This window comes from Schistocerca gregaria, chromosome 2 (assembly GCF_023897955.1).
Source record: "Schistocerca gregaria isolate iqSchGreg1 chromosome 2, iqSchGreg1.2, whole genome shotgun sequence".
In the NCBI taxonomy this organism is placed as follows: Eukaryota; Metazoa; Arthropoda; class Insecta; order Orthoptera; family Acrididae; genus Schistocerca; species Schistocerca gregaria.
Genome location: NC_064921.1, coordinates 890,867,187 through 890,882,730, shown reverse-complemented (window position 1 = coordinate 890,882,730; position 15,544 = coordinate 890,867,187). Strand labels below are relative to the sequence as shown.

Below are 15,544 nucleotides of genomic sequence, written 5' to 3'. Positions count from 1 at the left end.
CATAACTATTAAATTTTCGTCTCCCTTCACTATCTGAATAATTTCTTTTATTTCATTGTACATTTCTTCAATTTCTTCGTCATCTGCAGAGCTAGTTGGCATATAAACTTTTACTACTGTAGTAGGTGTGGGCTTCGTACCTATCTTGGCGACAATAATGCATTCACTATGCTGTTTGTAGTAGCTTACCCGCACTCCTATTTTTATATTCATTATTAAACCTACTCCTGCATTACCCCTATTTGATTTTGTATTTATAAACCCATATTCACCTAACCAGAATTCTTTTTCCTCCTACCACGGAACTTCGCTAATTCCCACTATATCTAACTTTAACCTATCCATATACCTTTTTAAATTTTCTATCCTACCTGCTCGATTAAGGGATTTGAAATTCCATGCTCCAATCTGTAGAATACCAGTTTTCTTTTTCCTGATAACGACGTCCTCTTGAGTAAGTCCCCACCCGGAGATCCGAATGGGGGACTATTTTACTTCAGGAATATTTTACCTGAGAGGACGCCATCATCATTTAACCAGTAAAGCTGCATGCCTTCGGGAAAAATTACGGCAGTAGTTTCCCCTTGCTTTCAGTCGTTCGCAGTACCAGCACAGCAAGGCTGTTTTGGTTAGTGTTACAAGGCCAGATCAGTTAATCATCCAGACTGTTGCCCCTGCAGCTACTGGAAAGGCTGCTGCCCCTCTTCAGGAAGCACACGTTTGTCTGGCCTCTCAACAGATACCCCTCTGGTTGCACCTACAGTACGGCTATCTGTATGGCTGAGGCACGCAAGCCTCCCCACCAACGGGAAGGTCTATGGTACAAGCTTAGGAAATTATATATAACAGTTTCAGTCGATCTATTTTTCCTAAGACCGTTTTGTTCATTGGCAAATATTCCACATTTGTTCAAAAAAGTAATCTTTGATACAATATTCTTTCAAACATTTTTGAGAAACAAGACTACTTTGATAAAGATCTGTAGTTTTTTTACATCATAAGGTTCACTGTTTTTATGTAATGGTTTTATTATTGATATCTCATGTTCTATAAGTAAACTATAAGTGGTGAAAGAAGCATTAGTTATATCAACAAATAGAGGAACAATATATTTGACGTGTTTAATTACTTTATCAGGAATGCCATCTGTACCATAGGAAAATTTATTTTTTAGTTTGCTAATTGCTTTCTCCGGCTCTTGTACTGCTACAGGATACAAAAACATAGTTTTGGGATTTACAGATGTGTCACAATTAGCCTTATATAACTTTGGTTTTTTATAAGGTGGTTGGTTTAAAATGGGGGGGGGAGGGGGGGGGGACCAAACTGCTTGGTCATTGGTCCCTTTTTATGAGTTTGTACTATACTCATGTAGTGTTTATTAAATATAGTTACAATTTGTAAAGAATCTTTTATGGTTTTGGCCTTGCATTTAAGATCAATGTTGATGTGTTTTGCTTTGCTTCTACCGAAGTTTGTATATATCACATTCCAAACTGATTTTATTTTTTTGTTACCCTTGTTTCTGTTGATGTATGAATTGCTGCTGTAGCGACTTTCTAGTACACTTTACTGCAACAGTTTACATACTGTTTCAGAGCTGGAATTTGCCTTGCCAATTTAATTAAGCCGGCCGCGGTGGCCATGCGGTTCTAAGTTGCTCTGAAGATCTTCTTATCCCCTGTGTTATCCAGTTGTTAGTTCTGGTTCAAATGGCTCTGAGCACTATGGGACTCAACATCTGAGGTCATAAGTCGCCTAGAACTCAGAACTATGTAAACCTAACTAACCTAAGGACATCACTCACACCCATGCCCGAGGTATGATTCGATCTTGCAACCGTAGCAGCCCTACGGTTCCGGACTGCAGCGCCAGAACCGCACGGCCACCGCGGCTGGCTGCTAGTTCTGGTTTTACTTTAATTTTCTTAAGAGAGGATGCAATTTCATAGTTTGTAACAAGCTTAAAATGACTCAAACTTCACATCTACATTGTTGTATTTATACAATCCCCTGTTTGAATTTTTTAACAGTAAATTAAAAATCCGCATGTTGTCCTCAGTTATACATCTTTAGTAAAAGTATTTCTCATTTTTCCTACAATTTTTGCTGAGTAAATTAGTTAAACTAAATTTTGTTGATTCATTTTCTGATAATTCAATGTCAGTTACTTCTAAATTGTGATCAAATGTTTGCAAGTCAAAAAATATTTGACCAATTGTAGTTTTAGAGGTCTTTCCAAGTCTAGTATATTCATAGATAGTGAGTGATAAGTTATGTGAATATGACAAGTTATTCTATTTAGATACATTTTGACAGGTTATTTTAAAGTTTACATTGACATCTCCAGCTATAATATTTTCTTTAAAATCCCATAAATCACTAAAGAGTCTTTCTATACTGTCCAAAAACTCCATAAAGTAGCCTGATGGTGATCGGTAGATGCACACAGTGATTATTTTGGGTTCTTTAAGTTTGCCAATGGTAACAAGAATGGTCACAGGTTTGTTTTACCTGTGGGAGAGTGTCATGGGGATGCTGAAGAACCCGAACTAGCTAAGCCTTGAAGGTGAAACCTTACTTACGAAGTTTTAAGAACCAATTGTGAGTCATATATCTAGGAATATGTTACAAGACCCTATGTATTGATCCTCTAGGGTTCTCAAAGACAATATTAGACTATTTACAACTCACACAGAGGCTCACCCTAATAACTGGTACATCATGAAATACCCTCTGCTGAACACTTCGTTGTTTTGCAGGTGTATGGGTGTAGATGTAGGATGGATCAAATATTAAAAACAAGGAATTGTTTTTACCTTTTTTCCATCAGATGGTAATTGTACGATTCCTGTGCTGTAAATGTTATTGGAATGTATATGTGAAAAATTACCTACAAACCGCACCACTGATTGCCTTGAGACAGCTGTACTTCTAGTGCTTCCTATAGTGGCCCAAATCTGTGGACACCATATAGGAAAGATCTGGTATTAAGGAAGGGTGTTTACAGGCATTCCAGAATCACTCTGTTGACTAATGTGTTGTTTCCACCACAGTAGTAACCCATCTTTGACTTGGCAGTCTTTCAGTCTGATAGGCTGTAATTGCTATTATCTAAAAGTCTGCAATAATAGGTGTCATTAATGATATTGCCATCAATAAACAAGTCAAAAAGGAGAAGCTCTTCAAGTACCATGCTGCAGAATTGCAGAAAATAGAGGCTGAAAAGCAAAGAAGACAACATAAAAACTATTTCTTTTCTTCACTAATTAATTTTGATAAGTCATCAGTCTGTCATCTAGTGCTACATATGGACTTTATACCAGATAAGAATGTGCTGCATTTACTTATTCTCTGTTGCTTCTAGTGCATTCATAGCCTATTAAAATTTTAGGATTATCACATGCAGTTTTGCAACACAACAGCGAGCAGTTTTTTTGAAATTTCTTTGTGTCCTTAATGATGGACATAATTCTAATGTTAACATCCAGTGAAGTTTCACCTACAATAACGAGCAATCACCTTGAATCAGATTATTTAAATTGATGAAGGATCCAGGTTGACAGTTATGTTTTATGCTTTGAAGTATTCGCTTTAATGAAACACTCTGTGTCAGAATTTGACTTCAACTTTTGACATTGTTGATTCTACTTTGCCTGTGAAGTCATCACCATTTTTACTTTTACCAACATTTTTGTTCATATGAAATGTTAACCTATTATGTAACAATACATGGATTTTTCTGCCCCCCCCCCCCTCTCTCACTCTCTCTCTCTCTCTCTCTCTCTCTCTCTCTCTCTCTCTCTCTCTCTCTCTCTCTCATTGTCCCTTCAGTAGTAAGTTCAGTTTATGTATGATACCATACATTTTAGTAGTAAGCTCAAATAACCTGAATGTTGAGCGAGCCAAAGCCAAACAACAAAATCTTCATTCTAATAGTTTTCAGCCACTGTATCAAAACAGTGAAAGTAGAAGCAGTTTTTGAGGACTAATATAGAATTTGCTGTTCATGTGATATGATCATCAACAGATGTTTATTTCTTTTAAGTCAGTACTGCTATTAGACTGTTTTTTGCGTCTAATAGTGATTTTAAATATGACAGTATGCCGTCTTAGGCACTGTATAACATTAAAACACTTGAAAATGGCATTTTACGCCAAAATCATGATAGTGTAAATGTAAAACTGCAAATAAAAAAAACAGTCTAATGGCGGTTGTTGTTGTTGTGGTCTTCAGTCCTGAGACTGGTTTGATGCAGCTCTCCATGATAATCTATCCTGTGCAAGCTCCTTCATCTCCCAGTACCTACTGCAAACCTAGATCCTTCTGAATCTGCTTAGTGTATTCCTCTCTTGGTCTCCCTTCACGATTTTTACCCACCACGCTTCCCTCCAATACCAAATTGGTGATCCCTTGATGCCTCAGGACATGTCCTACCAACCGATCCCTTCTTCTAGTCAAGTTGTGCCACAAACTTATCTTCTCCCCAATCTATTCAATACTTCATCATTAGTTATGTGATCTATCCACCTAATCTTCAACATTCTTCTGTAGCATCACTTTTCGAAAGCTTCTATTCTCTTCTTGTCCAAACTATTTATCATCCATGTTTCACTTCCATACATGGCTACACTCCATACAAATACTTTCAGAAATGACTTCCTGACACTTAAATCTATACTAGATGTTAACAAATTTATCTTCTTCAGAAACGCTTTCCTTGCCATTGCCGGTCTACATTTTATATCCTCTCTATTTCGACCAACATCAGTTATTTTGCTCCCCAAATAGCAAAACTCCTTTACTACTTCAGGTGTCTCATTTCCTAATCTAATTCCCTCAGCATCACCAGACTTAATTAGACTACATTCCATTATTCTCGTTTTGCTTTTGTTGATGTTCATCTTATATCCTTCTTTCAAGACACTGTCCATTCCGTTCAACTGATCTTCCAAGTCTTTTGCTGTCTCTGACAGAATTACAATGTCATTGGCAAACCTCAAAGTTTTTATTTCTTCTCCATGGATTTTAATAGCTACTCCAAATTTTTCTTTTGTTTCCTTTACTGCTTGCTCAATATACAGATTGAATAACATCGGGGACAGGCTACAACCCTGTCTCACTCCCTTCCCAACCACTGCTTCCCTTTCATGCCCCTCAACTCTTATAACTGCCATCATGGTGATACTGACTTCAAAAAATTATATTATGGCTGCGGCCCTACATTAGGAAAGAATTATTAGATGTTTATTTGATTTTCCCCTTCAGAATTATGACAAGAGTGGTGTTACTTATGCTTTGTGATAAATATGTGGGAGTTAACTTGCAGTGTAATCTGCAATTTTTGTGTCAGTTTCAAAATTATCAGTAACGAAGCTGTCAAGTTTCATAATCTAATAATAGATGCTATTTCTCAGGAACCATGATCTCAGTTGTTGCAGGAAACAAACAAATACCGCCTGGATCACAATTTCATTTATTAATGACTACTGGTTTTGATCTGTCCTGCAGATCTTCTTCGGATCTGGCACTGCAAAGTGCAGTTCGTCAACTGTGGTATGAATGACATGTAAGTTTTATAAAACAGTGCACAGTCCTGGATAGAATAACAGCAATGTGGAAGGGATAGATTGCTACTTGCCACGTAGAGGAGGCACTGAATCACAGATCGGCACAGTGAAAAGAGAGTGTCAAAATGTTAAGCTTTTGGACAAAGTCTGCCTTCCAAGATAGAACACACACACACACACACACACACACACACACACACACACACACACACACACACACACACAAACAAATCACAATCACAACTTGCACACACATGGCCCTGTGCTGCCCCTTCGACTTGAAATTTTATGTTGTTCATACCATTGTTCGCAATACCTGATCTGACGGGGCTGGGTGCTTATGTTGTCTTCATATTCATCATCATCATCATCATCTTCATCATCATTTGTGGATGTGGCTAAAATTGGACTGTGTAAAGATTGGGGCATTGTACGGGCGCTGATGACTGCACAGTTGAGTGCCTCACAAACCAAACATCATCAATTTTATGTTGTTCATACCACTGTTCGCAATACCTGATCTGACAGGCTGGGTGCTTATGTTGTCGTCATATTCACCATCATCATTTTCATCATCATCATCATTTGTGGATGTGGCTAAAATTGGACTGTGTAAAGATTGGGGCATTGTACGGGCGCTGATGACTGCACAGTTGAGTGCCTCACAAACCAAACATCATCAATTTTGTGTTGTTCATACCACTGTTCGCAATACCTGATCTGACAGGCTGGGTGCTTATGTTGTCGTCATATTCATCATCATCATTTTCATCATCATCATCATTTGTGGATGTGGCTAAAATTGGACTGTGTAAAGATTGGGGCCTTGTACGGGCGCTGATGACTGCACAGTTGGGTGCCCCACAAACCAAACATCATCAATACCTGATCTGAACATTATCTGCAGGGCAGATCGAAACCAGTAGTCATTAATAAAAGAAACTGTGATATAGACAGTGCTGTTTTCTTTATTTATTTTAATAATGTAAGCTGCAGCCACCACCACCACCACCACCACAACTACAACCACTGCTACCACTACCACCAGATTCTTTACATTGTCAATATGTCTTCCATCAACACATCCTCTTGGTCTTTTTATATCATGAGGAATCCAACACAGAATCTTTTTAGCCTATCTGCCATCACTTCATATTACTATAAATCCAACCAATTTCTGTTTTAGTTTTGTAACATGCACAGTCACATCTTCAACTTTGAATACAATGTTCATTTCTTCAAAAGAACTCCAAGTACTTTTTACCGGTAGCCTTGCCCTGTATATTCTCAACAAACTGATGTAGTTAAATCCTATTCCTCACTTGTCATCTACTGCCCGAACAGGTTTTAATGTGTGAAATTCTTTTGTTGCGTTAAATGCTTTCTCATAGTCTACAAACCCCTTACAAAGTGCCAGCTGCTGTGGCCAAGTGGTTCTAGATGCTTCAGTCCAGAACTGCATTGCTGCTACGGTCGCAGGTTCGAATACTGCCTCAGGCATGGATGTGTGTGATGTCCTTAGGTTAATTAGGTTTAAGTAGTTCTAAATCTAGGGGACTGATGACCTCAGATGTTTAGTCCTGTAGTGCTTAGAGCCTTGCAAAATGGCAACTGATTTTTTTAAAATTTTTATTTATTTATTTATTTTTGACAACTTGTAGAGATGGTACATTGTGCTATTGTGCTGTGCTCACTTGTACAAAGTGAACTGTTTTTTCTTCTGTGGTTAAAATCTGAAGTAGTAAGGATATTTGTAAAAATTTGGTGTAGGCATAACACTGAAAGAAGACTTTACCTCTTTATGTCCTTACTGGATTACAGTTATTCCTGCATTTTTACAACTCCTCTAATGAAAATATTCTCTGAATGACTGTGCATATTTCGCTTTCATCTTTTGTCCCAGTTGCTTTTATTATCTCCAATATTAACCCATAACCCATCATTTCCAGAGCTTTTTCTTTTTCCATCTGCTGAATTGCTTTCCCTTCCTTTTGTGCTAGTATTTCTGTAATACACTCATTCTGACAATCAGTTACCTGAGTGCTCGTGTCTTTAGTGGGCTATAGAGATTATTGAAAAAAAAATCTCCCAAAATCCTTTTACAAACCCCTTACATAAGAAAATGTAGTATGGTCTTCTAGTTTGTGATAAATGTGCCACCTGAAATTCTTGTGATGTGGTACTATATTCACCTAACATATGAGGGTGTGCTGAAAAGTAATGGCTCTGAATTTTTTGTGTGTACATTCTCAAAGCCTTTTTAAATAAAACAAACATTCATGTCTACATATTTATTTCTCAATAGTCATCCTGGCTACGAGTGCATCTCTCTCAAAGAGAGACCAGTTTGTTGATACTGTCACTGTAGGGTGTTTGGCATTGTTGGTGGTGCCACAATATCACCTTTGCTTGCTTCACTTCATCACTATAAAAAAGTCCTTGAAGGTATTCTTCAAGTTTTGGAAACAGATGAATATTGGATGGTGCCAAGTTGGGACTGTATGGAGGATAATTGATGACACTGAACGCAAGGCATCAGACTATTGACTCTTCCCTACATATTGCAGCTCCTCTTGTCTTGTCATTTCTTATTTTCTGTCCCTGTATTCTATTGGTTGAAGAAACCTTTGGTTCTGGAATATGCTTGTTCATGACACCTTTTTTGTCCAGTGATTATATATTAGCGTCTGGTAGGTACAGTTTGGCCCAGCAAAGTGTGTGGTTGGCATTTGAGAGGGGAAAGATTGAACTATTATTGTACTTAGAGCAAATGAAACATGGAGCATGAAGAGTGCCATTTTGTATTACCCACATTACTCCAGTCCTGGCAAAATAGTATAGAAGGAATATTCACTATGCATACTGCACCTCGCATAGATCCAAAAAACACTGTTGTTCATCCTGCTTCACTTGTTTGTATAACATAACTTTTTACAGGCTTGACTGTTGAGACATTCTGAACATACTGCTTATGCAAATAATTGTTATTTTTGTTGTTTCCAGTTTATTGGCTGCCAGGACAATGGCTACTGCTAAAGGATCAGAAGAGAAGGGGCACCAGAACCGACTGTCTTTTGAAAAATCACCATATTTATTGCAGCATGCTACAAACCCTGTGGACTGGTAACAATTTAAAAAGCTAGTTTGTTCATATTTTGTTTGATATTTAATAAGAAAATCACTGTAAAAATATTCTGCCATTTCAAGGTATCCATGGTGTGATGAAGCATTTGAAAAAGCAAGGAAAGAAAATAAGCTGATATTTCTTTCTGTTGGATATTCAACCTGCCACTGGTGTCATGTAATGGAAAGAGAGTCATTTGAAAATGGTGAAATAGCAAAGGTTATGAATGAACATTTTGTTAACATAAAAGTAGACAGAGAAGAAAGGCCTGATGTCGATAAAATGTACATGGCTTTCGTACAGGTAAGAAATAATTGTGTAATATTGTCTTATTTTCATATTGCTGGTAATGATCCTCTGAAAATAACTTTGTCACTGCATTTTGCAGTATTTGTAGTTGTCACTTAGTTTCTGTTCATATAGCTCACTTGTGAGGTACTGATGATCGTTGTCGTAATCACATGTATTATGGCAGTGTTTGGTGAATATTTAGTTATGCAGTAAATGTGCAGTAGACATAATCTCAGAGACAACTATTGTATTGAAACCATTGCTGACATTAGGTAGTGTAGAGTGTATTGTGGGGTACCAACTGCTATTTGTAGGGAACAAACTTACTGGTATGTACAGATTGCATACTTGGATATTAATGTCATTTTTGAAGTAGAATGTTGGTGGAAGGAATGATCTATACAATGGAGTAAAACCACACCAGTTGCTCAAATGAGAAATAACAAGAATTGCGAACCCATGGTAATGGAATACTTCGTATTTAATATTCAAGAATTCCGTTGAACTATGTAATCTCCAAGGCAAAAACCAGCTCCTGCCAGTCCAATATGAACAAATACTCATACAGTTGCTTAACAATAACAACACAGAAAAAATGCCATTCATTCAGTCAAAATTAAGTTAAAAAATTCCACAACATGTATTCATTACAATGTGTGCAGAAATAACCCAAAATTAACACACTGCAGAACTACCAAGAACCTTCCCATGTTTTTGTATGTTTTACATTTTCAGTTACCAGTGTTGTCGCATAATCGATAATTAAAAGAAATAATTTGTTGCTCTGGAAAAACTGATGGTCAATAACTCAGAAATTTTGACTGTTATAAAAGCTTTCGGAACATTGTTCCAGGAAAAACAACGATCTTTATAGTATTTTAACTTATTTCAATACACACAGTCACGATCACATTTAAGTTGTTTGTTTTTATTTTTAGATGACCAACTTCAATCTTCTAAGAAATCATCTCCAGATCTTACAGTCTGTGAAGAGGAGTGAAACATAATGCTTCATTTACAACTGAAATCGACACAAAGATAAAATAGTGTAGTAAAAAAGTGCAGCTGATATATCTATGATGACTGTAGGAACCATTGGCGTGGAGGAGGTCCCACTGCTACATCGTCTCCTTATTTATCAAGCTACGTCCTACTGACAATCTTTACCATGTCTATGTTTACTGGAAGGCCCTGCCGAGTGCAGCCCATATTTAAAGAATACATTTCTAACTGTTTCTCTTTCTTGTCAGTTTTGTACTATATGTTGTTCTTAATAAGATCAAAATATTCTTTGTTGTTTTCTCAAGGCCACGACTCGTGATAATTATACATGTAATGCAAATTCTTTGCACAGTGTAATTTAGTCTCATGGCCATTGGTTGCCAGTGACATTATGCTAGAGACAAAGGCCGGGGCTTTCACTATTTAACCAGTCGGAGCTGGGCTACATGTAGCAGTGTTCTTCACGCCTGCATAGATGGACCTGCTCCACACTGGTGGTTCCTACGGTTATCAGAGATTTATCAGATGCATGTTTTTAATACATTATTTTATTTTAGGGTATGTTTTGATTGTAATGGAAGCATAACGTTTTATTCCTCTTCACAGAATGTAAGAGCCGAAGGTGATCTCTCAGCTCGGTAAACTTATTTGTAATAAATAAGTTTCTGAGAAAATAAAGCAACATAAGGACACTTGCAGGTGGTTCCCCATGAACCATGGACCTTGCCGTAGGTGGGGAGGCTTGCATGCCTCAGGGATACAGATGGCGGTACCGTAGGTGCAACCACAATGAAGGGGTATCTGTTAAGAGGTGAGACAAATGTGTGGATCCTGAAGAGGGGCAGCAGCCTTTTCAGTAGTTGCAGGGGCAACAGTCTGGATGATTGACTGATCTGGCCTTGTAACATAACCAAAACGGCCTTGCTGTGCTGGTACTGCGAACTACTGAAAGCAAGGGGAAACTACTGCCGTAATTTTTCCCGAGGGCATGCAGCTTTACTGTATGGTTAACTGATGATGGCGTCCTCTTGGGTACAATATTCCCCATTTGGATCTCCGGGTGGGGGCTTCTCAAGAGGACATCGTTTTCAGGAAAAAGAAAACTGGCTTTCTACGGACCGGAGTGTGGAAAGTCAGATCCCTTAACTGGGCAGGTAGATTAGAAAATTTAAAAAGGGAAATGGATAGGTTAAAGTTAGATAAAGTGGGAATTAGCGAAGTTCGGTGGTAGGAGGAACAAGAATTCTGGTCAGGTGAATATGGGTTTATAAATACAAAATCAAATAGGGGTAATGCAGGAGTAGGTTTAATAATGAATAAAAAAATAGGTGTGTGGGTAAGCTACTACAATCAGCATAGTGAACACATTATTGTGGCCAAGATAGACACGAATCCCATGCCTACTACAGTAGTACAAGTTTATATGCCAACTAGCACTGCAGATGATGAAGAAATTGAAGAAATGTATGATGAGATAAAAGAAATTATTCAGGTAGTGAACGGAGATGAAAATTTAATAATGTTGGGTGGCTGGAATTACGAGAGCAGGAAAAGGGAGAGAAGGAAACATAGTGGGTGAATATGGATTAGGGCTAAGAAATGAAAGAGGAAGCCGCCTGGTAGAGTTTTGCACAGAGCATAACTTAATCATAGCTAACACTTGGTTTAAGAATCATGAAAGAAGGTTGTATACGTGGAAGAACCCTGGAGATACTAAAAGGTATCAGATAGATTATATAATGGTAAGACAGAGATTTAGGAACCAGGTTTTAAGTTGTAAGACATTTCCAGGGGCAGATGTGGACTCGGACCACAATCTATTGGTTATGAACTGTAGATTAAAACTGAAGACACTGCAAAAAGGTGTGAATTAAAGGAGATGGGACCTGGATAAACTGAAGAACCAGAGTTTGTACAGAGTTTCAGGGGTAGCATAAGGGAACAATTGACAGAAATGGGGGAAAGAAGTACAGTAGAAGAAGAATTGGTAACTCTGAGGGATGAAGTAGTGAATACAGCAGAGAATCAAGTAGGTAAAAAGGTGAGGGCTAGTAGAACTCCTTGGGTAACAGAAGAAATATTGAACTAAATCGATGAAAGGAGAAAATATAAAAAATGCAGTAAATGAAGCAGGCAAAAAGGAACACAGACGTCTTAAAAATGAGATCGACAGGAAGTGCAAAATGGCTAAGCAGGGATGGCTAGAGGACAAATGTAAGGACGTAGAGACTTATCTCACTAGGGGTAAGACAGATACTGCCTACAGGAAAATTAAAGAGACCTTTGGAGAGAAGAGAACCACTTGTATGAATATCAAGAGCTCAGATGGAAACCTAGTTCTAAGCAAAGAAGGGAAGTCGGAAAGGTGGAAGTAGTATATAGAGGGTCTATACAAGGGCGATGTACTTGAGGACAATATTATGGAAATGGAAGAGGATGTAGATGAAGACGAAATGGGAGATAAGATACCGCGTGAAGAGTTTGAAAGGGCACTGAAAGACCTGAGTCGAAACAAGGCCCCGGGAGTAGACAACATTCCATTAGAACGACTGACGGCCTTGGGAGAGCCAGTCACGACAAAACTCTACCATCTGGTGAGTAAGATGTATGAGACAGGCGAAATACCCTCAGACTTCAGGAAGAATATAATAATTCAAATCCCAAAGAAAGCAGGTGTTGACAGATGTGAAAATTACCGAACTATCAGTTTAATAAGTCACAGCTGCAAAATACTAACGCAAATTCCTTACAGATGAATGGAAAAACTGGTAGAAGCCGACCGCGGGGAAGATCAGTTTGGATTCCGTAGAAATGTTGGAACACATGAAGCAATACCAACTTTACGACTTATCTTAGAAGAAAGATTAAGAAAAGGCAAACCTACATTTCTAGCATTTGTAGACTTAGAGAAAGCTTTTGACAATGTTAACTGGAATACTCTCTTTCAAATTCTGAAGGTGGCAGGGGTAAAATACAGGGAGCGAATGGCTATTTACAATTTGTACAGAAACCAGATGGCAGTTGTAAGAGTCGAGGGGCATGAAAGGGAAGCAGTGGTTGGGAAAGGGATGAGACAGGGTTGCAGCCTGTCCCCGATGTTATTCAATCTGTATATTGAACAAGCAGTAAAGGAAACAAAAGAAAAATTCAGAGTAGGTATTAAAATTCATGGAGAAGAAATAAAAACTTTGAGGTTCGCCGATGACATTGTAATTCTATCAGAGACAGCAAAGGACTTGGAAGAGCAGTTGAACAGAATGTACAGTGTCTTGAAAGGAGGATATAAGATGAACATCAACAAAAGCAAAATGAGGATAATGGAATGTAGTCAAATTAAATCAGGTGATGCTGAGGAAATTAGATTAGGAAATGAGGCACTTAAAGTAGTAAAGGATTTATGCTATTAGGGGAGAAAAATAACTGATGATGGTCGAAGTAGAGAGGATATAAAATGTAGACTGGCAATGGCAAGGAAATCGTTTCTGAAGAAGAGAAATTTGTTAACACCAAGTATTGATTTAAGTGTCAGGAAGTCTTTTCTGAAAGTATTTGTATGGTCTGTAGCGATGTATTGAAGTGAAACACGGATGATAAATAGTTTGGACAAGAAGAGAATAGAAGCTTTCGAAATGTGGTGCTACAGAGGAATGCTGAAGATTAGATGGGTAGATCACATAACTAATGAGGAAGTATTGAATAGAATTGGGGAGAAGAGGAGTATGTGTCACAACTTCACAAAAAGAAGGGACTGGTTGGTAGGACAAGTGCTGAGGCATCAAGGGATCACAAATTTAGCATTGGCGGGCAGCGTGGAGGGTAAAAATCGTAGAGGGAGATCAAGAGATGAATACACTATCAGATTCAGAAGGATGTGGGTTGCAGTAAGTACTGGGAGATGAAGAAGCTTGCACAGGATAGGGTAGCATGGAGAGCTGCAACAAACCAGTCTCAGGACTGAAGACCACAACAACAGCAACAATTTAATCAAGACTGTATTTTTCTTTGGCACCATGAATCACAAAAATTTTTGTAATTTTATCTTTATTTCACATTGGTGAATATGCTAACAACGTTTAATCTTCAAAAGTCAGTTTTAGCTTAACTCTCCTTTCTTCAGATATAAAATTAAAAGATAGCCACACATGAAACCAAATTGTGAAAGTCACATCATATTACATTGTGGGCCAACAGCATTGCCTTCAAATTCAAATCGACCACTATCATTCCCTCCTCTATTCCCTCTTATTGTTCTCGGCCTGTAGATAGTCCCCAGCCAGTTGCTTTAGTTTTTCGTCCCATGCAGCCCTCCAGTGACACTAACAGGAGTAATGTGTGTGACATACAGACACATCATTTCATTTCAACACCACCATGCAGCTCTGCTCAGTTTTCATGATTGATGGTATCCATATACGTTACTCTTTTCCGTTTTTGGGCAGGGTAATGTTTGTTGTTGTCATTGAAATTATTGCATTAAAAGTATATGTTTGAAAACCACTTGTTTTTTGATGCACATTTCTGTTAGAAGTGGTAAGACATTGACTTGCTCTGACAATAGAATTGATATATTCTGCCTGTTACAGAGAGTCTTATGGTGTGACACAAATGCAGACATTGATAACTCACTGTTGTGCACCCATAAACCATAACCAGCTGATTTGAGAGCCACATATATGTTGTTGTTGTGGTCTTAAGTCCTGAGACTGGTTTGATGCAGCTCTCCATGCTACTCTATCCTGTGCAAGCTGCTTCATCTCCCAGTACTTACTGCAACCTACATCCTTCTGAATCTGCTTAGTTTATTCATCTCTTAGTCTCCCTCTACGATTTTTACCCTCCACGCTGCCCTCCAATGCCAAATTTGTGATCCTTTGATGCCTCAAAACATGTCCTACCAATCGGTCCCTTCTTTTTGTCAAGTTGTGCCACAAACTCCTCTTCTCCCCAAATCTATTCAATACCTCCTCATTAGTTATGTGATCTACCCATCTAATCTTCAGCATTCTTCGGTAACACCACATTTCGAAAGCTTCTATTCTCTTCTTGTCCAAACTAGTTATCGTCCATGTTTCACTTCCATACATGGCTACGCTCCATACAAATACTTTCAGAAACGACTTCCTGACACTTAAATCTATACTCGATGTTAAAAAATTTATCTTCTTCAGAAACGATTTCCTTGCCATTGCCAGTCTACATTTTATATCCTCTCTACTTCGACCATCATCAGTTATTTTACTCCCTAAATAGCAAAACTCCTTTACTACTTTAGGTGTCTCATTTCCTAATCTAATTCCCTCAGCATCGCCCGATTTAATTTGACTGCATTCCATTATCCTCGTTTTGCTTTTGTTGATGTTCATCTTATATCCTCCTTTCAAGACACTGTCCATTCCGTTCAACTGCTCTTCCAAGTCCTTTACCGTCTCTGACAGAATTACAATGTCATCGGCGAACCTCAAAGTTTTTACTTCGTCTCCATGAATTTTAATACCTACTCTGAATTTTTCTTTTGTTTCCTTTACTGCTTGCTCAATATACAGATTGAATAACATCG

At 38.1% G+C, this 15,544-nt stretch overlaps 1 protein-coding gene across 1 annotated transcript in view; it reads left to right on the top strand.

The window, feature by feature from the left end:
* Positions 1 to 15,544, top strand: part of LOC126335330 (spermatogenesis-associated protein 20) — a 293,157-nt gene that overhangs the window by 7,145 nt on the left and 270,468 nt on the right. The window contains exons 2-3 of the mRNA XM_049998487.1: positions 8,574 to 8,693; positions 8,778 to 8,997. Of these exons, the coding sequence (XP_049854444.1) occupies positions 8,574 to 8,693; positions 8,778 to 8,997 (340 nt within the window). The remainder of the gene's footprint in view (positions 1 to 8,573; positions 8,694 to 8,777; positions 8,998 to 15,544) is intronic.